General features: G+C 49.8%; 1 protein-coding gene across 1 annotated transcript; it reads right to left on the bottom strand.

Annotated features, from left to right (window-relative positions):
* C6H8orf74 (chromosome 6 C8orf74 homolog) lies at positions 1-27,217 on the bottom strand. Its single transcript, XM_068974751.1, has 4 exons — positions 27,170-27,217; positions 25,460-25,652; positions 936-1,339; positions 1-237 (listed from the first exon to the last, which is right to left on the bottom strand). Exons 1-4 carry the CDS (start codon positions 27,215-27,217, stop codon positions 1-3), a joined length of 882 nt encoding a protein of 293 aa, XP_068830852.1.

The following is a 27,217-nucleotide window of genomic DNA, read 5'->3' on the forward strand; positions in this document are numbered from 1 at the left end:
CTACTTCTTTGCTTTTGCTTTCTTCCCTTTGTTGGTTTTGGACAACTTAAGAGCTTCGTCTTGGCCTGACTGACCAGCAATGGGGACCAAGGGAGGGATGGGAGCGTTGAGGTTTAGAGTCTTCTTCTGAAGTTTCAGGTCCAAAATATCAAAGGTTATCTGTATCTCATACTGCAGCAGCTCCTTGAGGCACTCGATCTGGATGTGAATGGCCTCATTGATGAGTTTCTCTAGCTCCTGCAAGAAACAGAGTGTGGCTGGTAAACAGGGTCTGGGGAAAGCTGAGGCCATCTGCAGGCAGAGTCCCACCACAGGTGCCACTTCTCAACCCAGCTGCCTCCTTTCTCAGTGTGCTGGGACCTTCTATCCCCTGCTCCCCAGACTTACTCTCTGTCCATCTCCACCCTGCTCTATGCCCCAGGAGGCTGACTTTTAAGAGCTGCATCAACCAGCTCCGTTGACCTGTTGCTACTGACTGGGTTCAGCCAGTGGGAGGCCCTGGCAGAAGATCAGAAGGCGGGGAGAGGAAGAAACCTCCATGGCCCTTCCTTCATCCCCCAGGCCTCCATGAATGCCAGCTCTGCAGGCAAGCAGGGCACTGTGGGAGTCTATGGTGGTTTGGAACCGGGGGCTCCTCTGGTGGAATCTGTGCTAGAGAGAACTTGGCCTCAGTCCAAATGTAAACTCGACCACATGCCAGCTTGGGGACCTTGGGTGATCAGTTAAACCCTCTGAGCCTCAGCCATCTCATCACTAAAATGGGGACATGAATTGTATATCTGAGGGATGTTTCATGAGACATGTGCACAAAGCCTGTGCCCTCCTGCGCCGTCCCAGGGGGGAGGACCCCAGGGTCCCGCCCGCAGGTTCTCTTGGCGGGAAGGGACGTAGACTAGGGCAGGAGAGCCGCCCCCTGCCCCACGGGCCCCTCTCACTTCTCTGTTCAGAGTCTGGTGCTGCTGCCCAGGCAGCCTGGAGAACATCTTCCGCAGCAGGTGCTGCTGCTCTAGGCGCAGGGCCCCCTTCAGCAGCAGCATGTTGGTCCGCTTCTGCACCTCGGCCGTGCTCAGCCCCTCCAGCTGCTGCTCGTGCTTCCAGACTTCCCGGTCCTTGCCCTCGGCCAGTGGGAGCGGCTGGGGCGGCGTGCACACCTCCAGGTTAGTAACAGTCAGGTTGACATCCCGGTCCTGGCCCAGGACGTACTGGTAGAGTTTGTAGTGGCGGATGAAGGTGTTGTGGAAGTAGTCGCACAGGGCCAGCAGGTGGGTGGTGTTGAACTGCCCCTGGTAGTCTCTGAGCTTGTTTCCTAGGATTGTCACGGCCTCGGTGATGGAGCAACCTGGGGGCACAGAAGGGCCTGGTAGCAAGTATGAAGCAGACCAAAGCAGCCGGGACGGCTGATCAATGTGTGCTGACCCCAGAGACCATGTCCTACCAACTGTTGTACGTCACCATTGTTTAGGTTGAGAAAGCCATGGAGTGTATCGTGTTTCCCTTTTTCCCTTGGCTCCTGGGAAGCTCAGGAGGCAATTTTATGCAGTAACTTACATTTATCCTATTTTTTTCTTATATGATTATCCCACTCCTTGCCTATATTTTGTCATTTAGCTCTTGTTTTAAAGGCTTATTTCAGCTGTGCTTTATGCTATTTCCACTTCAGACCCTTCAGGAAGGAGGTGAGAGTATAAAAGGGATTCTGATATGAGTGGAGTGTGAGATGGTTGCAGAGACAGGGACATTATACTGGCCACTTGGGTCACTGACTTAGGCAAGTATTGTTTAGACCATGTAGAGATCAGCCCTGAGGGTAGCACTGAGCAATGCTCCTTGGAGGATAAACCATCCTCTCCCATCTTCTTCCTTTCACATCTCTCTCTTTTTAATTTGTTTGCTTTTCAGCCGCACCGTGTGGCATACAGGATCTTAGTTCCCTGACCAGGGATCGAACTCATGGCCCCTGCAATGGAAGTACAGATTCTTAACCACTGAACCACCAGAGAAGTCCACCTTTCACGCCTCTTGCTCACAGCTCCATCAGAGGCTCAGGGTAAGAGTGTGGTCAGGAGGGCAAGACTCTCCCCAGCATATGATTGCATCTCAAGACAGAGGTGGTTCAGTAAAGGGTCTTGCTGAGTGAGGTGTGTGGCCTGTGGACAGATCTCTGGCAGGGAGAGGACAGGACAAGTGGCAGAGAAGGACCCTGGACCCTCACACAGATGCCACCAGCAGGGGCACCGTGAGCTCAGCCATGTCTCTCTCGCCCCCTGACTCAGTGTCAGCTCTGCAGGACAAAAGCTTGGGCACAGACAGGGGGATTCCACAGCTCCCGCTATGAAGACGGAGACCAGGTGCTGCACGCAGGGAGCCTGGCTTTTCTCCTGGGGTGGAGGCCAGCCTGCTTGCAGATCCCCCTCAACCGGTGACCACCTTCTTCAGGCCCTGCCAGAGTGCCCCTGGGCCTTCAGGAGGGGCTGTCTCTGCCTGGCCCATAGGGCTATTTCTCAAGCCCTCCCCACCCACTGATTCGGCCTTCACTTTGGCTCCTCAGTCCTGGCTCTGCGTGAGTGTTATCACCTTAACTCTCCCCAGAGTCTGAGAGCAGGGCTTTACAGAAACGTTAGCACACAGAGCACTGCTCCACCTTGAGCCTCAGTAGAAAGTGCTGTGAAGCGTCACTAGGATGTAGGCTTCAGGCTCCCAGGGGAGATCAAGCCCATCTATTCCAAAGGAAATCAACCCTGAATACTCATTGAAAAGACTGTTGCTGAAGCTGAAGCTCCAATACTTTGGCCACCTGACATGAAGAGCTAACTCACTGGAAAAACCCTGATGCTAGGAAAATTTGAGGGCAGAAGGAGAAGAGGGTGACAGCGGATGAGATGGTTGGATGGCATCACTCATTCAATGGACATGAATTTGTGTAAACTCCAAGAGATAGAGAAGGGCAGGGAAGCCAGGCGTGCTCCAGTCCATGGGGTCACAGAGTCAGACACAACTGAGCTACTGAACAGCAACTCCTGGGGGAAGGGAGAGCCTCTCCATCCTGCAGAATTAAAGGTTAGTGGGCTGTGTTTTCCCTTCCTTTCAAGGCAAATCAGCAACTCCGAGGTCCAAGATAGTACCCTGTCTCAGCATGGGGTAGGGGAGGGTGCTGGGCCTCGACGATGGACACAGCTCTGTCTCCTCCTAGTTGTGACTCTTGGACCACCATTGCCTCAGATGTAAAATGGGGAATAGTCATGTTTACTTCACAGGATTGTTAGGGGGTCAAATGGGATGGCGTGTCCAAGTGCCTTATACAGAGCCCACTGCAAGGCAGTAGTCAATGAGCTCTAGGAAAAGAAGTGTTTGTTTCTGCACTGTGAGAAAACTCTCCAGGCCACATCTTTGCATCTCTCCATAGGTCTTTCCATTCATCCATCCCTCTCTCCGTCCATCTGTCCACCATCCGAATGTTCACTCGTCATCCGTTCGTCCATCTCTCCATTCACCTACCGTCCATTCACTCACTATTCAGTCACTCATCTCTCCACCCAACCATCTTTCCATCCATGCGTGTGCGTCCACCCATTTATCCATCCACAATAAGTTTGTCAAGCTGTTACCGAGGTCCTATTAATCACCGTCTATGGGGTCGCATAGAGTCGGACATGACTCAAGCGACTTAGTAGTAGTAGCAGTGTGCTAAGTTCTAGCAACATTAGGATGTTTTATTAGGCACATCTCTTGCCTTCAGTGTTCTCACCGGAGAGATACACAAGCTGATATTGACACGTGTGTAAAAAAGGAACAGAATCAGGTGACGGGGAATGCTCCGTTGAGGATATGGGTTCTCCTGGAGAGGACGAGACTTAAGCAATCTCTCAGAGGCTGAGTGGGACTGAGCCAGGAAAGATTATGCGGGAGGCACGGAGTGGGTGCGGCCTGAGCAAGATCCACATGGCATGGGGTGGGGGGGAAACAAGACTGCATTTGTTGTCGTTGGCACCTGTCGGGGGAGGCGGAAAACCGCATGTTGAGTGGAGAGGTGGGAGGAAGGCAGATGGGAGGGCCGTGAGTGCTGTGTTAGAAGCCAGGGCTTTGTACTCCAGGCAGCCCAGGGCCTGCCCAGGGAGACCGTGGTCATGTGGTGGCCTGCGGGGAGACTTTGGCCCAGCCCAGACAGGAGGCACTGTGGCCCGAGAGTGCCAGGTCAGCAGGCACGGGCAGCAAGGGCAGATTTGAGCGGCAGGACCGATGGTCGGGTGTGGAGGGGGATGGAGGCCTGCCTGCCTGACAGCCTTTTCCTGGGGACCCTTAAGGAGCAGGAGGGCCACCAATAGGATATGGCACAGGTGGGACGTACCTCTGTTGTGACCCCTGCCCTCAGAGAGCTTCCAGTCTGGGGGGTGGGGGGGAGACAGGTGGGCAGATGACATCCCGTCTTTTTTTTCAGCCCCCAGCTCAGCGCTCTGTGCTCAGTGAGGGCCAATACATATCTAGTGAGTAATGGACAAACTGACATGTGGAGTGTAGTAACGGAGCTACTCACTTATCCCTTCAACAAGTGTTCATTAGGGGGCCTTCCTTCCATGGCTCAAGAACTCATCTGTGGTCCAGGAAGGTGGTGGAGTGCTGGGGGAAACACACACAGTATAATCGTGCTCAGGGCTGCTTAGTGCTGGGTGGGCACACCGTGGAAAGAAGGGACTTTCTCAAGGAAGTCAGGGAGCAGGTCCCTGAGGAAGTGGGGAAGGAGCTGGGATGGGCTGTGTCAGAGGGAATCACTGAGCAAAGAAAGGTGGGAAAGGAGGAAGCAGACAGGAGAAACGGCGTGTACAAAGGCCCAGTGGTTGGAGAAAACGTGGCTCATCTGAGGAATGGGAATGCTGAGGACTCGGGGCTGGTAGGCTAGAGAGCAGCCAGTGGGGCCCCTGGTTCTCACAGAGGCCTCCTAGACCACCCACCCCACATCCCTTATCAGCTGGTTACCTCGCTGTATTAAGCAAAAGTTGAAAGTTAAATTTACTGAAAATAATCTTAAGGAATTAATTTTGCCCACTGTTTTCCCAGGAAAATAACAGTTTTGAATGACATTTTAAGAATTGTTTGCATTGCTCTTGTCACGATATATTTATATAAATTTTTCAGTACTCTTGCCTGGAAAATCCCATGGAGGGAGAATCCCTTGGAGGGAGGAGCCTGGTAGGCTACAGTCCATGGGGTTGCAAAGAGTCGGACATGACTGAACGAGTTCACCTCACTTTTCTTTGCTTATATAATTTGACAATTACAAATTAGGTACATAAATAAGCTACATTAAAAGTTACTCAGAAAGTACAATTAAGTTTGATGTTAATCATTTTTCAATTTTTAATTTAATTTTAAAATGTTATTTACTCATCTTTAACCTTGCATTGAATGTAAAGAGTAAGCTTTATAATGTATAAAGCGGATATACACATAGAATATAATCAGACATACAGAATACCTATGTTATTGAAATTTGATGAGGTTGGGCAATTAGGGGGAAAAAAATCTCTAAAACGGCTTCTCAAAAGGCTCCAGCAATCCCGCTTCAGAGTACACATCCAGAGAAATTAAACCAGGATCGTGAAGCTGTGCCTGTACCCCCACGTTATTTGCAAGAGCCAAGGTATGGAAACAGCCTGTGTTGGGTCAGGTCTGTTGATAGATGAATGGTTAAATAAACTGTGATTCACACACATACAGTGGAATACTATTCAGCCTTAAAAAGAAGGGAATCCTGTCATTCGCAACAACATGGATGGACCTGAAGGACATTATGCTAAATGAAATAAGTAAGACACAGAAGGACAAATACTGCATGATTTCACTCGTATTTGGAGTCTAAAAAGGTGGAACTCGCAGACGCAGAGGGGGACACACGGAGCTGTGAGTCAAGGACAGAGCTTCAGTTATACAGGACGAGAAAGCACTGGAGATGGGCCACGGAGGACATCCCCACAGCTAACAACACTGCTCTGTGTATTCGAAATGTGCTGCAAGAGTCTATCCTGAGTGTTCTCACTACAAACGGGAGTGGTGACTCTGTAAGGCGGTGGATGAGGAAATCATGGGGTGTTACTTCAGCACTTATTTCTCAATTATTGACAAATTGATACATTTTAATTTGTCAGGAGACTCAGGTTCGATCCCTGGGTTGGGAAGATCCCCTGGAGAAGGAAATAGCAACCCACTGCAGTATTCTTGCCTGGAGAATCCCATGGACAGAGGAGCCTGGAGAGATACAGTCCATGAGGGTCGCAAAGAGTAGGATATGACTTAGCAACTAAACAACAACCACCCACCCAGAAAAATAAATAAAATGACAGCTTCTCAGGGAAATGATAGTGATAAAACCACGTGGGTGGAGACACAGCTCCGGCAGCTCCAGAGCAACGCACTTTCCTCCCGTTTCTAATCGAGCCCCATAGCTTCCCACCTGTGTCACAGAGACCAGTGACCCATGCATTCCTTGGAGTGTCTCTTGTGCCAGGAAATAAGCTGGCTGCTGATCCTGGGGTCCCCTTCACCCCTGAACCTGTGCCCCAGGGACCAGCGGGAGCCCTGGGTTCCATACAGCACCCCCTCCCTCCCTATATACACATACTCCCAACCATCTCAGAAAAACAACCCCTGACTCCAGGATGGGGTCTGGATGAGAACTGCTGCCTGACTTCCACCGGAGTTATGAGGCAGACTGAGCCAGAGAACTCAGACTTTCATACCCAGGGGCCATCACAGATTGACCAACTGGTAGAAGGCTGGAGCCAAAGCCCCATAACACTCTTCTCTGCCGAGAGACCATGACACCTGGCGCCTGGTCTCTTCCTGCAAAGACATGAGCTTTGCACTGCTCGGATTCGGTGGGCATCTGTTCTACTCTTTTTTGCTTTTGTGGAGGGATGGATAGAAAATGACAGTCTCTGGTTTAATTCTTTTCCACTTTTTTGACCATAATACTGCACAGCATGTGGGATCGTAGTTCCCCAACCAGGTATCAAACCTGCGCTCCTTGAAGTGGGAGCGTGGTGTCTTAACCAATGGACTGCCAGAATGGAGTCCCTGTTCTTTTTGTATGACACTTGTGTACACGACATAATGACAGCAAGAACTGAGGATTCCTGCAAAAGCAACATGCGAGCAGGTGCCCAGGCTTAGGACAAAACCAGGCACCAGGAGAGATGTTCACACGGGGGAAATGTCCTGACCCAGGTTGCTGAGTGTAGGAGCGGGGGAAGCTTTCCTTCAGGGGGGTTGTGGAGTCCAGTGTGGCACAACGAGGAGGAGTTTGGCGGGAGTCGGTGGGAATAGGCAGTGCTGACGGAGGGTCAGCAAGGGGAGAGAGCAGAGGCGAGTGGAGTGCACTCTGGACGCGTAAAGGGACCACACCTGGTTTGGAGTTTCTGGGAAGCAAAACTGAAGTCTGAGGGTCTGATCTTGGGGACAGAGGGCTTGAAGGCTTCAGTCTGCAGAGGGCAAGCTGTATAGATCCTGTGAGAGCACTGGACTTCACCACAGAAGCTGGGCTCTTGAACTGGAATTCATGAAACGTGAGGACATCCAAGGAAGGCTCTCAGGACTGACCGGGGCCCAGAATTGCATCTGGAATTTTGCATGCATTTTTTTTCTGAGGAGAGTGTCCATAGAGAGAATCGTCAAATTCCTAAAGGAAAGGTTAAGAATCTCAGCTGAGAGCCCCGGGCCACTCAGAGGCCTTAACTTGAGAAGTGAGATGCTGGGTGGGTATTACAGAAGGACAGCGTGTAGGCCACTCAGAGGCCTTAAGTTGAGAAGTGAGATGCTGGGAGGGTATTTCTGAAGGATGGTGTGTGCAGGATGATGGAGAAGGCCAGCGAATGTGTCCCAGAGGGTGGGTAGCAGTGTGAGGTCATTGGTTTCTGATGCTCAAAGCTGGACTTCAGGCCTGTGTGGAGGCACCTGTGGACTTGGGGAGGTGAATTATGGAAGTTTTTCTGGGCTTTGCAGAGCTGAACTTGCCGGAGGGTGCTCTGCTCTCCTCCTGTCTGGCCGGGCAGTACCTGCGTGGAGCTGGGGTCACCCACACTCTCCTGATGGGGGCAGCCATCACTGTCCCATTCAGCCAGGCCAGCAGCCAAGCACGGAGCCCAGGTTTGAAGTGAGAAGTCCTTGGGCCCCGTCGTGCTAACACCCACAGGTGTCCCAGCTGCCTGTCATCCTGGCAGATGCCCTCCTACAGTCTTGGCCATGACCTCAGCCATGAAACGCAAGTGTGGGCCTTGTCCTGGGCGGAATTCTAACTTTCAGCCCCAAGACACTCTTTGGACCAGTTCTGGTTTTTAGCAGAGGTTGTCCAAAGCTGGATTACAAGACACGCTTGGCCCCTGGACCACCCTCTGTTTTGTCTCGAGCCGAGAAGCCCCCGATGACTCAGAAAGCTAAGGATTAAGTCTCCCGGAGAAGCCTCCGGCTGCCAGGCGGCCAGATCTGTCCTTGCAAGTTGCTCTTCAATTACAGGGAGTGGCTGGCTTCATTTGCATTGGCTGCTGGGAACTTCCTGAAGACGGTCCCCAAGGGCCTGGAGGCCAGCACCTGCACGGAGCTGGTGGGAGTCGGGAGAGGAGCTTGCGGAGAGCGTGGGTGGGATGACAGCCTAGATGCTCCAGAATCAGGGCAAAGGGGCACGGGGCCTGGACCAGGCAGGCTGGGCTCCCTCCCTTCCTCCCACCCAGACTGTAGGATCTGGGGCTGGGCAAGGGGGAGCACATGGAAGAGGGGGTTTGGGAAAGGAGAAGAGGAGCTGCTCCTTTTGGGTGGGCATGAGGGGGAGAATCCAGGTGCCACTGGTGGCCCCTGACAAACCAGTTTGGTTGCCCTGCTGCGAGGGGAGGAAACCGGTCAGGCTGCAGCCCGACCTGGCTTACAGTTCCCAATACCTGAGCTCCTGCCAGGGCAGCCTGGGATGGTGGGAAAGCAGAGGAAAGCCAGGACCTTCCACCCCACCCCCATTTGGGGTCCCGAATGCTGCCCCCGACGGCCCCCTTTCTGCCCTTGACAAGGTTCTGCCAAACTCATCCATCCCAGGGTGCTGGTGCCAGCTCAGAAGAGGGTGTGTGTTTTCTTTGAGCAAGAGAGGGCTCTTGTTCAGGGAGTTCCCTTTGTTGGCCCGCATGCCCTGGGTCATCTCAGGCTCTGCCCAAGGCCTCCTGGCAAAGTGAGCAGGTATAACCACCATCCCCACTTTACCTTCGAGAGAAACTGAGGCTCCAAGAGGTCAAGGGATATGCTGCAGGGCACACAGGTGGCCCTAGTGGTAAAGAACCAGCCTGCCAATGCAGGAGACATAAGAAACGCAAGTTCAATCCCTGGGTCCGGAAGTTCCCCTGGAGGAGGGCATAGAAACTCACTCCAGTATTCTTGCCTGGAGAATCCCATGGACAGAGGAGCCTGGTGGGCTACGGTCCAGAGTGGCAAAGAGTTGAACAAGACTACTGAAGCAACTTAGCACGCATGCACACACACAGCTAGAGGGTTGCAGAGAACAGAAGAAGAGACAACCCTTCTGGTCAGACCATGTAGTGAGGACCCAATAGCTCACAGCTCTCCCCAGATCTCTGGAGTGTTCTCTTCTCTCCCTGCTACTGTGAACTTCTCAGTACCTGCTGGAAAGGACTAGATTTCTCATTTCCAAAGGATCTTTCCAAAAAGCTCCGGACATGTAGTTGCTGCCCAGTATTCAGCTCTTAGTAAATAATAATACAACCAGCCTGCACGGGTGTGCTACTTTATAGGTTTAAAGCATTTAATTATCCATCAATTTATTTAATTGGTCACAATCAACATATGAAAGAGGTAATTGCTGCCATTTAACAGATGAGGAAATTGAGGTTTAGTGTTTGCAAGCAGAATCAGGACTCAAACCCAGGTTCTCCAGCTCCAAGAAGTGTGCCTCCGCTACTGGGGTATTTTTAAGGTGAACAGAAGACATGGACTCCACAGAACTACAGTACTTCTACTAGAACTTCTTAATTTTAATTTTATTGTGGTAAAATACACACAACATAAAATTTGCCTTCTTAACCATTTTTATGTGTACAGTTCAGTGGCATTAAGTCCATTGTCATTGTGGAACGATCATCACCACCCGTCTCCAGGACGTTTTTCATCTTGCAGAACTGAAACTGTATCCATTAAACACTACCTTCCAATTTCCCCTCCTCACAGTCCACCGAAATCCTTTTCTATTTTCTGTCTCTACAGATTTGATCACCCTCAGTTCAGTTCAGTTCAGTCGCTCAGTCGTGTCCGACTCTTTGCGACCCCATGAATCGCAGCACGCCAGGCCTCCCTGTCCATCACCAACTCCCAGAGTTCACTCAGGCTCACATCCATCGAGTCGGTGATGCCATCCAGCCATCTCATCCTCTGTCGTCCCCTTTTCCTCCTGCCCCCAATCCCTCCCAGCATCGGAGTCTTTTCCAATGAGTCAACTCTTCGGACCTTATATAAGTGGATTCATACAGTATTTGTCTTTTTGTGATTGGTTTCTTTCCTTTAGTAGAAGGTCCTTAAAGTTCATCCATACTGAAGCCTGTATCAGAATTTCCTTTCTTTTAAAGGCTGAATAATATTCTATTTTATGTATAGAACACATTTTGTTTATCCATTTGTCTGTTGATGGGTTACTTCCACTGTCTGGCCACTGCTGCTATGAACATGGGTGTACAAATATCTGTTCCAGTCCCTGCTTTCACTTCTTTTGGATGTATCCCCAGAGTGGAATTGCTGGAACATAGGTAATTCTATGGATGGGGTAATTCTATGTTTAATTTTTTGAGTGAGTGCCTTAATGTTTCCCCCCATTCACTAAATTTTTGTGTTTATCTTAAAGAAAAACCAATAGCCACATTAAAGGAAAAATCTACCCATACATTAAGATTTAGAAAAATTTTGTTGTCCTTTTAGAGATTTCTTCCCTGTTCACTTTCTTGCAACTCAAGGAGCAAACACAGGATCAGGTATTTTAAAGAATGTTATGAGCTTTTGCCTAAGCTCTTCTCTTTGTCCATGGTGGTCCTCTTGCCTTTTCTGCTCAGCAAATACATCCTTCACCATCCTTCACCCCTGGTCCTCGAGAAGTTGGCTACTGCTAAATAGCTTTGGCAGGAAGGACAGACTCTGGTGCCAGGCAATCTCAAGGTTAATACTGGTATTATTTTTCGCTGTGTGACGATTTGCAAGTTACCTAACCTCTCTGAACCTCAGTTGCATCACTGTGAAATGGGGACAGTAGTACCCACCCACCCGAGCTCGGTGTGAACATTAAATGAGGTGACCCATGCGGAGAGCCTGCGCATCACGACTGCTGAGTGGTTGCTTGCTCTTCCCCACCCACTGGTGCAGAGCTCTGCCCATGCTGGCTGGAGGATGGCTGAGTGAGCGGAGCAAGGATTAAGCTGACTTGGAAAGGTTCAGAGGTCAGAACAGGAGCCATCAGATGCAAGCCTCGGAGAGACAGATTTCAGTCCAGCAGCAGGGAGAACTTTCTAGGAGGGAGAGCTTTATCAGTGGAGGAGTGAGCAGGCAGTTAGCTGGTATGTGGTGGTGGTGGGAGGGAGGGAGGCTTGAATCAGGTGACTTTTGGGGTCCTTTTGATTCTAAGCAGCCATGGTGATCTCCACCAAGCTCATAGTCCCCCATTCTAGGGTGAGGTGGGGGCCTCCTGCAGCCGCCTCAAGTTTGGTGAAGGGCCCTGAGTTTGGATCTTCATCCTCATACTCTTCATCACCCCCAAGGTGAACATGACCATGTAATCTCACTGTCTCAGGGACAGGGCACTGTACCAAGACTAATATTTGGTGACTTCATACCATTCTTTGTCCCCTCTGCCGATGGGGGACTCAGAGACCGACCAAAATCTCCAACCAACCGAGGAAAGACATGGGAAGTTAGAGGTAGGGCAGGGGATCACTCCAAAGGGCCAGAAGTCTGGTCCCAAGGACACTAGTACCACCCCCCACCCCACACAAGGAGCACGTCCATGCCAGAACACATCAGCTGATGCTGAGCGTGCAGTCTCACTCCTGGACACATACCCCGAGAAAACCATGATTCAAAAAGACACACGCACCCCAATGTTCATCATAACACTACTTACAACAGCCAAGTCATGGGACAACCTAAATGCCCATTGACAGATGAACGGATAAAGAAAATACAGATATATAACGGCACACTACTCAGCCATAAAGAGGGATGGAATTGGGTCATTTGCAGAGACATGGATGGACCTAGAGACTGTCACACAGAGTGAAGTAACTCAGAAAGAGAAAAGCAAATATCACACATATGTGGAATCTGAAAAGCGGTACAGATGAACCTTTTTGCAGGCCATGAATAGAGACGTAGAGACTAGACATGTGGATTCGGGATGGGGAAAGGTAGGGTGGGATGAATAAGGAGATTAGGATTTACTCTAGACACTACCATGTGTAAAACCTAGAGCTAGCGGGAAGCTGCGGCAGAGCCCAGGGAGCTCAGCTCGGTGCTCTGTGATGACCTGGGGGGGTGGGTGGGAGGGAGGTTCAAGAAGGAGGGGATATATGTATGCATAGCTGATTCACTTCATTATACAGCAGAAGCTAACAACACTGTAAAGCAATCACACTCCAATTAAAACAAATAATGTCTCTGACACAAGGTCACAGTGAGGCTGACAGATGCTACCTGTGAAACCGCTGAGATTTCTGTTCCTTCCTCTGCAGCAGGTGCAGCCTCCCAGGAAATGTTCCAGTGGCACCTTGATTTCTGGCGGGCTGACCGGTTCAGCCCACCTGGCGGTCTCAGCATCATGGGCTGTATTAACTCAGTGTCTCCCCCACCCCTTGCCGTTCGCGGAAGTCCTCACCTCCAGGACCCCAGAATAGGCCTGTACTTGGAGACAGGGTCTTTACAGAGGCAATTAAGGTTAAATGAGGTCACGAGGGTGGCCCTAATCGGCTATGACTGATGTGTTTACAAGAAGAGATTAGGGCACAGACACACACAAGAAAGGCCGCGTGCGGCATATAGTGAGGAGATGGCCATCGGCAAAGCCCGAGAGGCCTTGGAAGAACGCAGTCTTGCTCACCCCTTGATGCTGGACTTCCAACCTCCAGAACTAGAGAAAATACACTTCTGTCGTTGAAGCCGCCAGTGTGGGGAACTTTGTTACAGCAGCCTGAGCAAACGAATACACTCAGGGGAAGATCTCTGGGATAGAGCTGCCCCTTTGGTAGGGAGTTTGGGATGGACATGTACACACTGCTGTATTTAAAATGGATAACCAACAAGAACTTAGTGTATATAGCACAGGGGACTCTGCTCAACATTATGTGGCAGCCTGGGGGTTGGGGGAGAAAGGATACATGTGTATGTGTGTCTGAGTCCCTTGCCCATACACCTGAAACTGTCACAACATTGTTAATCGACTGTATGCCAATACAAAATAAAAAGTTAAAAAAAAAGAAGGTTGCCTCTTTGCCCCAAGAGATGGTCTCCTAAGATCTCAATTAGTGCCCTCTGTGGGAACGTCCATTCTCCATCAGCAAAGTTGTCTCCAAGGGTTTAGTCCAAGGGGTGTGGTGTTTGGGCTGCCCAGGAGAAAGCCGCTGGACTGACAGGCTCTCAGGAAGGCAGGGGGCACCTGCTGTCTGCGGCGCTGGTCCTGAGTCACTGGAGGTTTCCCCACGTGGGCAGATGCTCAGGGGCTGGCAGGGTGGCTCCTGGGCATGGCTGTGAGTGCTCTGGGAGGAAGCATTCGTGCAGGGAGCTTGGGGGTGTCATTGCCCCCTCCCGCCACCCTACAGCTGCCTGGATGACATTTCCTGGAGAGTCAGGAGTGGCCGTGGGTGGGATCACAGATGCCGGGGCCGTTAACAGTTCACTGGACCCTTGCCTCCACTGACTGGTCATCAAGGCCCACTGCCTCCCAGACTCATAATTTGGGGACCAGGTCAGCAGGAAAGAGGTGTTCCCCAGCCCAGATGTGCAGAGGAGGCCGGTGCTCACCAGATGTTGATGATGCCAAGAGGCAGAAGCTGCAAAGTGGCTCCAGGGGTGCTGGGCAGGTGTCCCAGGTCCCGGGTGAGCTCGGGTGCCTCCAGCCCTCAGTTCCCCGCGGAGCGAAGCCTGAGTCGGAGGAGGCTGCTCCCTGCTCCCCCCCTCTGCTGCTATGGACCCACTGGAGTTAGGAAGCTTGGGGTCTCCCCAGCACCCTGCATCTCTGCAGCTCCCTGAGGACCCCAAATGCCCCAGTATCTCTCCCCACTCCTCTCCTGGAGCTGAGGTAGAGTGTGCAAAATCTGCCACTTCCTGCGGTTTCCTCCCACCGGGCCGGAGCTGGCAGGCTTCTGTCCCTCTGCGCTGAGAGCGGTGACTTCACCCTGGGCCCCAAGGACACAGCAGGATAGGATCTGCCCGGGGCTTCCCGGAGCCTGGTTGAGGAGGGGCCAACACAAGGACTCTTTCTTCTGGCTTGGAGCTGAGACCCGAACACGCCGGTGAGCCGTTTGCCGGAGCGGAATCAGCTTCTGCTTTTGAGTAAAGGGCCACCCTTTCCCTCTCAATTCTGGGGCCCCGATTGGGCCTGGAGATAAGCTGAGCTGGCGGCCAGCCTGGCGGAGCTCTGAATCACTGTTGTGCAAACATGACCCTCCTTAGAGGCTACCGGCCAACTTTGTTACCTTGTCTGCAAACAGAACTCAACCACCACAGCCCCGGATTAACTAAACAAAAACAAACAAAAAAAATCACCCTCAGAGAAGCTGCCTTCCAAGAAGAGTGACAGCCCAGTGTGGACTTTAGCCGAAACAGAAGCTTGAAGGTGAGCTGATAGCCAGTGAGAACCCTGGCTGTTGGCATCTCGCACCCACAACCTGTGATGGGTGGGCCAGGCCTGGGGGCAGGAGGCAGGCAAGAGATGAGATGAGGCACGAGGTGAGAAGGACTATAGCTCATTTGGAATCTGATCTGCCTGCCCCTCACGGCCTGGGTCCCCTAACAAGGGGAATGCGTGGTGAGTACTGGGGTCTCCTCGCCTGTGTGCCACGGGCAGGGCAGCTGTCTCACAGGCCAGTCTGGACCTCCCTTCCTCCGGCCCCTGACTTGAACCCAGCTGCAGCCCTGCCTGCAGGGAAGGAGGAGACAAGATATGGGCCAGGCAGCAAGCCCCCCAGTCTCAGGGGTGGGGATGGAGGGAAGCGTGCAGCAACTTCTGGTCCCGGACCACCAGTCTCTGCTGTGTGACCCGCTTCACCTCCACGCCTGGTTGGGGGGCTGGCCTTTGCCAAGCACTTCCTGTCTGTCACGCTATCATCCTCTGCAGGCCTGTGTCTTTTTCCAACCCCACTGTGAGTTGGAACTCTTATGGCCCTCGTTTTAGAGGTTAGGAACTGCAAGCCCAGAGAAGCAAACTGATGCTTTCAAGGCTGCACAGCAATACATGCTGGAGATGGGCTTGACCTCAGGTCTACGGACTGGAGAGTTCGGTGCCTCCTGGTTCTGCTGCGCGGCCTTTGGCCAGGCCCAGACTGGGCCTGGAGCTGATGCAGAGTGAGAAGGAGTGCCCTGGGGTGGAAGGCACTCCCAGCTTCGGAGGACTGAGGTGCTTGTTCATGCCCTTGAGTGTCCTGGGGATGGGGTTCTGGGAGGCAGTACAGACATAGCTGATGTCTGGGCTGGCCTGGCTGCCTTCTGGAGTGGCAGATATCATCTGGTTGGTGCCGTGGCAGGGCTCGAGTGCACGGGCCCAGCTCAGGAGGCAGAGTTTTAGGGTGGCTCCCACCTGTGGGGTTCCCTGCTGTACCGCACTGTCTGCACCCTCCAAGCCCGGAGCCAGCCAGGTCGACACTCCTGGCGGGTCAGTAACCGGGGCCGTCTTTTCTGCCTCCTTCCTTGCGCCCCCGCTTCGGGGGTGAGTCTGCCGTTTGCTTTACCTCAGGTCCCCTGCCCATTGTCCTGCCCCTTTTCTTCTGATGCATCTGAGGAGAAAGGGTCTCGGGGCCATCTCTGCTGCTCCTGAGAAAGGGCTGATGACTTTGGTATGTTTGGAGGCTGATGAGAAGTAGGTTCCGCATGAAGCATGCCTGGCCGCGCTTGATCAGGCCATCTCAGAATCACATCACCCACCTCGAGTCTCTGGGTCTTTGTCCCTGTGGTCCCTCCTGAAAATAAGAGCCAGTCCTCACCGAGCCCCTCCATGTACCAAGAGCCACGCTGGGGGCTTCATCTTCATAACCTCAGTCCTACAAATTGGGTGCTCTTTTTCGTTTTTTCCCTTTTGATGTGTAATCAGAGGCTCAGTGGTGGTGTGGCTGCCTAGAACCACGCGTCCTACAAGGGACTGAACTAGGATTTGAGTCTTCCGTCTGGGCTCGGAGCCTCCAGGTGAATTATAGCTTCAACGAGTCCAAGTTCAGGCACTGGGAGCCCTCCCAAGAGCGTGTTCCTACTTGATATTTGTAACAACCAAGTTTCACAAACTTTGAGCGGATTTAAAAGTAAGAGGAAGATCTTGTAAGCTGGATGTCCCAGGATCAAGATTTAAAAGCTGCCAGAAGGAGGAAAAGACGGGTCAACAGTGACAAATGGAATCAGTGGGGATGATTGTAAAGTCCTGCATGTGTGTTCCATATCGCCAAGTGCAAGGGCAGGATGGGGAACACGACTATGGGCGGTGCACTGCCTGCCCACTATGACTGTGACATTGATGCTGACAAAGTAAATGTGCCCATAACAGGAGCATCACCACCAGGATAAGGGTGATGGTAAAATCCCTCATCACTGCACCGGTCAAATCGCAGGTTGTATTGTGTTGGGATCTGGATGCCATATTTTGAGAATGACATTAACAAACACAAGGATGCTCAGAGAAGGGCAGCAAGAGAGGGGGCAGGATGAAGAGGTGGGGTAGAGGAAGGAAAGTGAAAGTGTTAGTCACTCAGTCCTGTCCTACTCTTTGTGACCCCATGGACTGTAGTCCACCAGGCTCCTCTGTCCATGGAATTCTCCAGGTAAGAATACTAGAGTGGGTAGCCATTCCCTTCTCCAGGGGATCTTCCTGACCCACGGATCAAACCCAGGTCTCCTGCATTGCAGGAAGATTCTTTACCATCTGAGACACCGGGGACACCCATGGGGTGGAAGGGTCTATAGAAATGACATCGTGGTAAGAATGATAAAAATGATAAAATGCACTTGGGGTTGTCCAGTAGACATGTGAAGACACGATGATCAGAGTATATGAAGGCCATTAAGTATTTGCAGGGCCCACCCACTGCTTCTAGAGGACAGGCTTTGGGCATGTGAGTATTAATAGAAGGTGTCCGAGGAGGGTGTAACTAGATATGAGGGGGAATTACTAATAACGAGAGTGGCTGTACAAAGGAATGAACTTCCTCAGAAGGAAGGAGCTCCCTGTTGCTTTACAGTGCCATCAGAAGCTAGGAAAGCCTTGCTGGCTTGTTGAGGGGGAGTCCCTTCCGTAGAGGGAGATGAGTTTTCTGATCACTAAGTCTCCTAGTAACTCTGAGGTTTAGGAGTCTAGAGACATAGATAGATTGTGTATTGGCAAGGTATACATTAGCCAGAAATACTGCAAGCGCCAGAGCGATCTAATCTCCTTGGTTTGAAGTCGGGTTTGCATCATCGTCGACTGTTTCTCAAGGGCTCAGCCTGCGGAAGGCTCTGATGGAAACTTGAAAGAGCCCGAGTTCCCACCTGCTTGGGGCTGACATTCTTCTCCTGCTCATCACTGTTTGTTCTGGCCTTGAGCCACGGCAGAGCTCATACCACAAGGCTGAACCTGGTACCCAGGCATTGCTGTGAGCAGCAGGGAGGGGGATCCAGAGGGATGCCAGGACGGCTCCAAAGGGCGGGGGGTTGTCTGCGGTGGGATGAAATTTCCTAAGGATCCCTGAAACCAGCCCCTGAGTGCTGCACGTCTTGCTTCAGCCTTTGGGCTGTGATCACTGGGTTGGAATGCTGGCCTGGAGGACAGACACGGAAGGGTGCCCACCTGACAGCCCCAGAAATAAAAAGAAAGGGCTGCATCAAGTGCACGTAAGATATTCCATAGGAACACTGAGTGGCTTGAAGTAGAGGAGTGATGGGATTTTATTTGTGTCTGAAAAGAATCACGGTGCGGTTTGGTGAACGGGTGCACGATGGGAAAGCAGTGAACTGGTTGAGAGATGGAGATAGGTTAGGAAGGGTGGTGGACAAGGAGGCGGTGAAGAGAGGCTAGGATGCTGAGGTGCAAGACATCCTTCAGTAGGTGAATGGACACGTCAGCTGTGATACATCCAGACAAGGGAATATTATTCAGTCCTTAAATGAACTATCCTGCCATGTAAAGACATGGAGGAAACTAAAATGCATATTACTTGTGAAAGTTGTCAGTCTGAAAAGGCGACAGACTGTAGGATTCTAACTAAATGACAAAAGGCAAAAGCTACAGAGGCAGAGGAAACATCTACTTTCTACTGGTTGAGGGGGAGGGAAGGAGGATGACTGGACTTGGAGAATTCCTAGGGTAGTGAAAGCATTCTCCATGATACTGTAATGATGGATACTTGCCACGACACATCGGTCAAAACCCGAGAATGCATAACACAAGTTCAGTTCAGTTCAGTTGCTCAGTTGTGTCCGACTCTTTGCGGCCCCACGAACCGCAGCACGCCAGGCCTCCCTGTCCATCACCAACTCCCGGAGTGCACCCAAACCCATGTCCATCGAGTCGGTGATACCATCCAACCATCTGTCATCCCCTTCTCTTCCCACCTTCAATCTTTCCAGCATCAGGGTCTTTCCAAATGAGTCAGTTCTTCACATCAAGTGGCCAAAGTACTGGAGTTTCAGCTTCAACATCAGTCCTTCCAATGAACACCCAGGACTGATCTCCTTTAGGATGGACTGGTTGGATCTCCTTGCAGGCCAAGGGACTCTCAAGAGTCTTCTCTAACACCGCAGTTCAAAAGCATCAGTTCTTGGGCACTCAGCTTTCTTCACAGTCCAACTCTCACATCCACACATGACCATTGGAAAAACCATAGCCTTGACTAGACGGACCTTTGTTGGCAAAGTAATGTCTCTGCTTTTTAATATGCTATCTAGGTTGGTCATAACTTTCCTTCCAAGCAGTAAGCTTTTGTTAATTTGATTGCTGCAATTACCATCTGCAGTGATTTTGGAGCCCAGAAAAATAAAGTCAGCCACTGTGTCCACTATTTCCCCATCTATTTGCCATGAAGTGATGGGACCAGATGCCATGATCTTAGTTTTCTGAATGTTCAGCTTTAAGCCAACTTTTTCACTCTCCTCTTTCACTTTCATCAAGAGGCTCTTTAGTTCTTCACTTTCTGCCACAAGGGTAGTGTCATCTGCATATCTGAATTTCATCAAATCCTGAAAGATGACGCTGTGAAAGTGCTGCACTCAATATGCCAGCAAATTTTGAAAAATCAGCAGTAGCCACAGGACTGGAAAAGGTCAGTTTTCATTCCAATCCCAAAGAAAGACAATGCCAAAGAATGCTCAAACTACCGCACATTGCACTCATCTCACATGTTAGTAAAGTAATGCTCAAAATTCTCCAAGCCAGGCTTCAACAGTACATGAACATGAACTTCCAGATGTTCAAGCTAGATTTAGAAAATGTAGAGGAACCAGAGATCAAATTGCCAATATTTGCTGGATCATCGAAAAAGCAAGAGAGTTCTAGAAAAACATCTATTTCTGCTTTATTGACTATGCCAAAGCCTTTGACTGTGTGGATCACAATAAACTGGAAAATTCTTCAAGGGATGGGAATACCAGACCCCCTGACCTGCCTCTTGAGAAACCTGTATGCAGGTCAGGAAGCAACAGTTAGAACTGGACATGGACCAACAGACTGGTTCCAAATAGGAAAAGGAGTACGTCAAGGCTGTATATTGTCACCCTGCTTATTTCACTTCTATGCAGAGCACATCATGAGAAACGCTGGGCTGGAGGAAGCACAAGCTGGAATCAAGACTGCCGGGAGAAGTACCACCAGGTGCGAACCGCAAGGTAAAGCATGAACCTGAAGTGATAATCACGTGTCAATGTCGGTTCATCAGTTAGAACACACGTGCCCTCTCTGGCGGGGGGTGTTGGTCATGGGAAACGCTGTGAGTGTGGCTGTGAGTGTGGGTGGGGAAGGCAGGCTTTCTGTGGGGAATCTCTGTGCCTTCTGCTCTATTTTACTGGGAACATAAAACTAAAAAGAACGTCTATTAAAAAATAGTACAGCCTGAAATCATAAAACTCCTAAAAGAAAACAGGTGAAAGCTCCTTGACATTAATCTTAACAAATAATTTTTGGGGTATGACACCAAAAGTAAAGGCAACAAGAGCAAAAACCAACGAGGGGGACTACATCAAACTGAAAGCTTCTGCACGGTAAAAGAAATGACCAACACAATGAAAAGGGCCACCCAAAGAGACTTCCCTTGTGGTCCAGTGGTTAAGACTTTGTGCTTTCAATGCAGGGGGCATGGGTTTGATTCCTGGCTGGGGAACTAAGATCTGCCAAAAAAAAAAAAAAAAGCCAATATCATCACAATAAATATTTAAATAAATAAAAGCAACATACAGAATGGGAAAAATATTTGCAAATCATATGTCTGATAAGTAGTACCTGAAATATATTGAGAAATCATACAATTCAACAGTAAACACTCAAATAATCCAAGTAAAAATGGGGAAAGTACTTGAATATACTTTTTCCAAAGAAAACATACAGGTGGACGACAGGTACATGAACAGATGTTCAGCATACCTACCATCAGTCAGTTCAGTCAGTTCAGTTGCTCAGTCCTGTCCAACTCTTTGCAACCCCATGAACCGCAGCACACCAGGCCTCCCTGTCCATCACCAACTCCTGGAGTTTACTCAAACTCATGTCCACTGAGTCGGTGATGCCATCCAACCATTTCATCCTCTGTCCCGTTCTCTTCCCACCTTCAATCTTTCCAGCATCAGGGTCTTTTCAAATGAGTCAGTTCTTCACATCAGGTGGCCAAAGTATTGGAGTTTCAGCTTCAGCATCAGTTCTTCCAATGAACACCCAGGACTGATTTCCTTTAGGATGGATTGGTTGGATCTCCTTGCAGTCCAAGGGACTCTCGAGAGTCTCCTCCAACACCACAGTTCAAAAGCATCAATTCTTCAGCACTCAGCTTTCTTTATAGTCCAACTCTCACATCCATACAAAACTACTGGAAAAACCATAGCTTTGACAAGATGGACTTTTGTTGACAAAGCAATGTCTCTGCTTTTTAATATGCTGTCTAGGTTGGTCATAACTTTCCTTCCAAAGAGCAAGTGTCTTTTAATTTCATGGCTGCAGTCACCATCTGCAGTGATTTTGGAGCCCCCCAAAATATAGTCAGCCACTGTGTCCACTGTTTCCCCATCTATTTGCCATGAAGTGATGGGACCAGATGCCATGATCTTAGTTTCCTGAACGTTGAGCTTTAAGTCAACTTTTTCACTCTCCTCTTTCACTTTCATCAAGAGGCTCTTTAGTTCTTCCTCGATTTCTGCCATAAAGGTGGTGTCATCTGCATATGTGAGGTTAGTGATATTTCTCCTGGCGATCTAGATTCCAGCATGAGCTTCCTCCAGCCCAGTGTTTCTCATGATGTACTCTGCACAGAAGTTAAATAAGCAGGGTGACAATATACACCCTTGACGTACTCCTTTCCTGATTTGGAAGCAGTCCATTTTCCGTGTCCAGTTCTAACTGTTGCTTCTTGACTTGCATATACATTTCTCAGGAGGCAGGTCAGGTGGTCTGGTATCCCCATCTTTTTAGAGTTTATTGTGATCCACACAGTCAAAGGCTTTGGCATAGTTAATAAAGCAGAAATAGATGTTTTTCTGGAGCTCTCTTGCTTTTTTTATGATCCAATGGATGTTGACAATTAGATCTCTGGTTCCTCTGCCTTTTCTAAAACCAGCTTGAACACCTGGAATTTCTTGATTCATGTACTGTTGAAGCCTGGCTTGGAGAATTTTGAGCATTACTTTGCTAGCATGTGAGATGAGTGCAATGTGCGGTAGTTTGAACATACTTTGGCATTGCCTTTCTTTGGGATTGGAATGAAAACTGACATTTTCCACTCCCGTGCCCACTGCTGATTTTTCCAAATTTGCTGGCATATTGAGTGCAGCACTTTCACAGCACCATCTTTCAGGAGTTGAAATAGCTCAACTGGAATTCCATCACCTCCTCTATCTTTGTTCGTAGTGATGCTTCCTAAGGCCCACTTGACTTCACATTCCAGGATGTCTGGCTCTAGGTGAGTGATCACACCATCATGATTATCTGGGTCATGAAGATCTTTTTGTATGCTTCTTCTGTGTATTCTTGCCACCTCTTCTTAATATCTTCTGCTTCTCTTAGGTGCATATCATTTCTGTCCTTTATTGTGCCCATATTTGCATGAAATGTTCCCTTGGTATCTCTAATTTTCTTGAAGAGATCTCTAGTGTTTCCTATTCTACTATTTTCCTCTATTTCTTTGCATTGATCACTGAGGAAGGCTTTCTTATCTCTCCTGTTATTCCTTGGAACTCTGCATTCAAATGTGTATATCTTTCTTTTTCTCCTTTGCTTTTCGCTTCTCTTCTTTTCACAGCTATTGATAAGGCCTCCTCATACAGCCATTTTGCTTTTTTGCATTTCTTTTTCTTGGGGATGGTCTTGATCCCTGTCTCCTGTACAATGTCATGAACCTCCATCCATAGTTCTTCAGGCACTCCATCTATCAGATCTAATCCCTTGAATCTATTCTTCAACAAATTAGAAATAAAGGTACCACATGATACAGTGGTCCCATTTCTGGGTACATAGTCAAAGGAAATGAAATCACTCTCGAAGAGATATCTGACCCCCATGTTTGCTGTGGGCTTCCCTGGTGGCTCAGATGGTAAAGAAGCTGCCTGCAATGCAGGAGACCTGAGTTCAATTCCTGGATCAGGAAGATCCCCTGGAGAAGGGAATGACTACCCACTCCAATATTCTTGCCTGGAAAATTCTGCAGAAATCACCTGGTGGGCTACCGTCCATGGGGTAGCAAAGAGCTGGACATGATTGAGTGACTAACAGTAACACATATTCACTGCGGCATTATTCACAGTAGCCAAGATACAGAAATAACCCATGCATCAAATGACAGACAAATAGATGAAGAAAATGTGAATACACACTATATACATGTGGGTGTATTTACATATTTGCATACATAGGTATACATGCATGCACATACATAAACGAATATTGTTCAGCCATAAAAGAAGGAAATCATAGCATTTGTAACAACGTGATGAACTTTGAGGTCATTATGTGTCAAGTGAGAAAAGTCGGAGAAAGACAAATACGGCGATCTCACTTACATGTGGAATCAAAAAAAGCCCTGAACTTCATCATGGAAATAGTAAAGATAAGTGGTTGCCAGAAGCCATGGGCTGGCACATGGGTGAAATAGGTGGAGGTGGCCCAAGGTACAAACGTCCAGTTATAAGATAACTAAGACCCGAGGATATAACATAAACCATGAGGACTATAATTAACAACATCATATTGTGTATTGGAACGTTGCCAAGAGAGTAGACCTTAAAAAGTCTCATCCCAAGAAAAAAAACTAGGTGAGGTGGTGTTCATTAAACTTATTGTACTAATTATTTCACAATATATACATCTATCAAACCATGTTGCATACCTTATATAATATTGTATGTCAATTATATCTCAATGAAGCTGGAAAAAACTAGTACAAAGAAAAATTTCCTGAACTACTTAAAGAACAAGTGATGCACTTAATGCCCCATCAACCAGGATCTTTTTGTGTCCATTTCCTACACAAGGACATTCACAACCACCACCACCAGAGTCCAGAGATCACCCTCAGCACAACACTGGTGTCTAATACCCAGACCTGACCCAAGGTTCTCCCGTTGTCCCCGTGACATTTTCTACAGCAAAAGGACCCAAATCGGGTCCACCTGTCACGTTTAGTAGACACGTTCCCTCAGTGTCTTTCAGTTTGGAGCAGTTCCTCTGTCTTTCCTTGGTTCTCATGCCCTCTGTGCTTTGAAGCTTACGGGAGAGGGACTTTGTGTAGTGCTCTTAATTGGAAGTTTTTTCCGATGATGTCAGGCCCTGTGTCACTGCTAGAACATCACAGAAGGATGCTGGCTGCTTCTTTTGCATCCCATTGGGTGGCATGATAAACTGTGTCCTCTTACTGACGGAACATTGATTAAGGAGGTGTCCACCAGGCTCCCTCACCCTAAAAGTATTCTTTTCCCCTTTGCCATCAGTAATGACGTTGTGGGGAGACTTCCTCAGAGTAATATCCTATTTCCCACCGAGCATTCAGCCCCTGACTTTAGCACCTACTGATGATTCTTGGTTGAGTATTACTACAGTGGTGGTCATGGAGGGGATACTCCATGTATCTGCTTAATGAGTGAATCTGCATCTCAGACAAGGAGTGGGACGTTGTGGCCACACCACCTCGTGCTGTGGATCACAGCGAGAGATGCTTGCCCTCTTCTTCTGAAGCCCAGCACAGGGTAGGGGTGGGAGAGATGCTCTTTCCACAACCTGACTCTGGTTCCCCCATCCCTGCCAGCAAGCTGACATCTGTAGAGGATTCCTCCAAGACATTCAGCAAAGCAAAAACGGATGCTGGGAACAATTTGCAGTCTCTCAGGAGTACAGTGGAAATTAAGTGAAGGATTTTAAACAGAACAGTGACACATTTAAGTTAAGCAAGACCAAAACAAAAATTCTGAGTTATTATTATTCCTTCTCTCTTTTCTAAAACAAAAATTGACTTCTCTTGGACCCTACTCTCAACTAGCTGCCCCAGAGATGTGGGTTTAATGATGAAGCTCATTGTTGTTGTTTATTTGCTAAGTTGTAACTGACTCTTTGCAACCCCATGGACTGTAGCCCGCCAGGCTCCTCTGTCCATGGGATTTCCCAGGCAAGAAAACTGGACTGGCTTGAAACTTCCATCTGCAGGAGTCTTCCCAACTCAAGGATTGAACCTGTGTCTCTTATGTCTCTTGCATTGGCAGGTGGATTCTTTACCACTGAGCCTCCAGGGAAACCCAATGTAGTTCGTACTAAAGTGTAAATGACTGACCGAAAAAAACAAACACCCCTGGTTGTTTTGTGAATAGCTTGGCGTGGGGCAAGAGTTCCCACCAGAGCGATCAGGATCAAGACTCAGCAAGGACATTCTGTTTGTTCCACTTTCCAGAAAGTCTGGACAGGGCCCTCTTTTGGGCCATATGAAGAGGCTAAATGCCAGGGAAAGAAAGCAAGTCGCTTCAGGCTCTTTGGAGGGCCCCTAGGGCTGTGAGCCCTCCCCGGGCCTCACTGACTCCTGCCCTGTACCTTTGGTTTCCTTGAGCAGCTCTTCCGTGAACTTGACCACCTGCGCCACCTCCCCCCATGGGAAGCCTTTGCCCACAGCGAAGATGATGCTTTCATAGAGGGTGTCCAGCAGGATGCTTCTGCGGGAGTCCCTGAGCTCGTCAAACTCTTCCCAGTTAAGCAGTCTCCGCAGGTGCTTCCGACCTTCTGGTTTCTGCAGGGTGTGATATGAGGGGTGGAGGGTGAGACTGAGGAATCGGGACATCATCATCACTGGGAACCCATGCTGCGCCCCCAGATCCTGAAGAGTGACCAGGACTAGGGGTACACGTGGGCAGACTTAGTCTTTCATTTCTGGACAGCTTTCCCTCACCTTTCTAGCCCTGCTCCTTCCTCTGGGAGTTTTCATCCTAGCAGCTGCAGCTCCAGGTTTCTACCCCGTCAGCAGCCCTCAAGTTCTGAATTAGTATGATGCTCTTCCCTCAAACAAAATTTGACTTCCCTCTGAGACTGCTCTGGAGATAGTGATGTGACCATGAAATTCATACTAAAGTGTAAATGACTAGCCAAGAAGAAGCTTGATGAAGCATTGTTTCAGCAGAAGGAATGCATCTTGCTTGGTGAAGCTAGGACATCAAGACTGGTTAAGGTACCTTTTATTCCTTTCTTTAGGTTAGAATTCATTTTACTTGAGAGTTCACCTGGCCTTTCTAGAAAGTTTCTTAGAGATCACCAACACATGTAGGAGAATCAAGTCCCTTTCAAGGAGGGAGTAAGAAAAGGTGTGGCATGAATGGGGATTCACTGAACACAGGCGTGTTGCTCCCCTGGGGGGAGGGGAGTGGGGAAGTGATGGCAGACAGTGCTTGAGGGAAGCCCAGAGCCTTGTCTCAGCCCAGGGAATCCTCTCCCCTCCCCCACAGCCCTTGTGGACCCCTAAGTCAGCATCTGAAAGGACAGCTGGCTGGAAAATCCAGGAAAGATGATGAAAGCACCCGTCCTGGGCCGGGGAAGGAAGCCTCAGCCGGAGGCGTCTTGCCCGCTGCCTCTCATCAGCTCGAGACTGCCGGTCAGAGGCTGACCTGTGCACGCCGCTGGCCCAGGGTGGTCTCGCCTGAGGTCTACAGCAGAGCCTCTGTGGACGGACTGGAGGCCCAGGCCCTGCAGGCTAGATTCTCCTCCGTCCACAGGTGTTCACATTGCTCATGCATTTTGGCCTCAGAAACAATTCTGAGCAACCGTTGAAATCTGCCCCCTTCTCTGCCCAAAAGACACAGACCCACCCCCCCACCCCAGCTCCCACCACACCCACAACCACACACATATTCCCTCCACACATTGGCCTATGATCCTGAGCGGCTCACAGGGCCCGAGGGCTCTGGTGAAGGTGGCACCCCTGTGACGGGCTGCAGGGGCCTCCCAGGCCCTCCCTGGAGTGTAGGCGGGCACAGCGCCTCCACGCCCACCTCCTCTGTCCTTCCACGCGGGCTCTGCTGCATCAGGGGCTGTCACTGCAGGCCTGGAAGACAGCCCTCCAGCTCCAAAGACTGGGCCAACTTTGGCCTGGCGCACACCTGGCACACACATTCCCTGGGCACACACCCGCCTGTCTCGGGCCTCCGAGCTGACACGCGGGGACAGGAGAGCTGTCCAGGGGTCCCTGGGAGGACACCCCTCCCTCTTAGACCAATCGGAGCACACGCTCTCTTAAAAGTCTTGTGTTCTCTTCACCTGAAGTTGGAAGACTCTTTCCACTCCCTGGGCTGTTAAGAGTGCCAT

Source organism: Capricornis sumatraensis, chromosome 6 (genome assembly GCF_032405125.1).
Source record: "Capricornis sumatraensis isolate serow.1 chromosome 6, serow.2, whole genome shotgun sequence".
Lineage (NCBI taxonomy): Eukaryota > Metazoa > Chordata > Mammalia > Artiodactyla > Bovidae > Capricornis > Capricornis sumatraensis.

Bases quoted from the DNA above. Each gene is read 5' to 3' on its own strand.
- C6H8orf74 (XM_068974751.1), bottom strand. From the start codon at position 27,217: ATGGCACTCTTAACAGCCCAGGGAGTGGAAAGAGTCTTCCAACTTCAG. The intron at 25,653-27,169 runs GTGAAGAGAACA...CACACCCTGCAG, and splicing joins AAAGAGTCTTCCAACTTCAG to AAACCAGAAGGTCGGAAGCA. The intron at 1,340-25,459 runs GTACAGGGCAGG...CTGTGCCCCCAG, and splicing joins GCTGCTCAAGGAAACCAAAG to GTTGCTCCATCACCGAGGCC.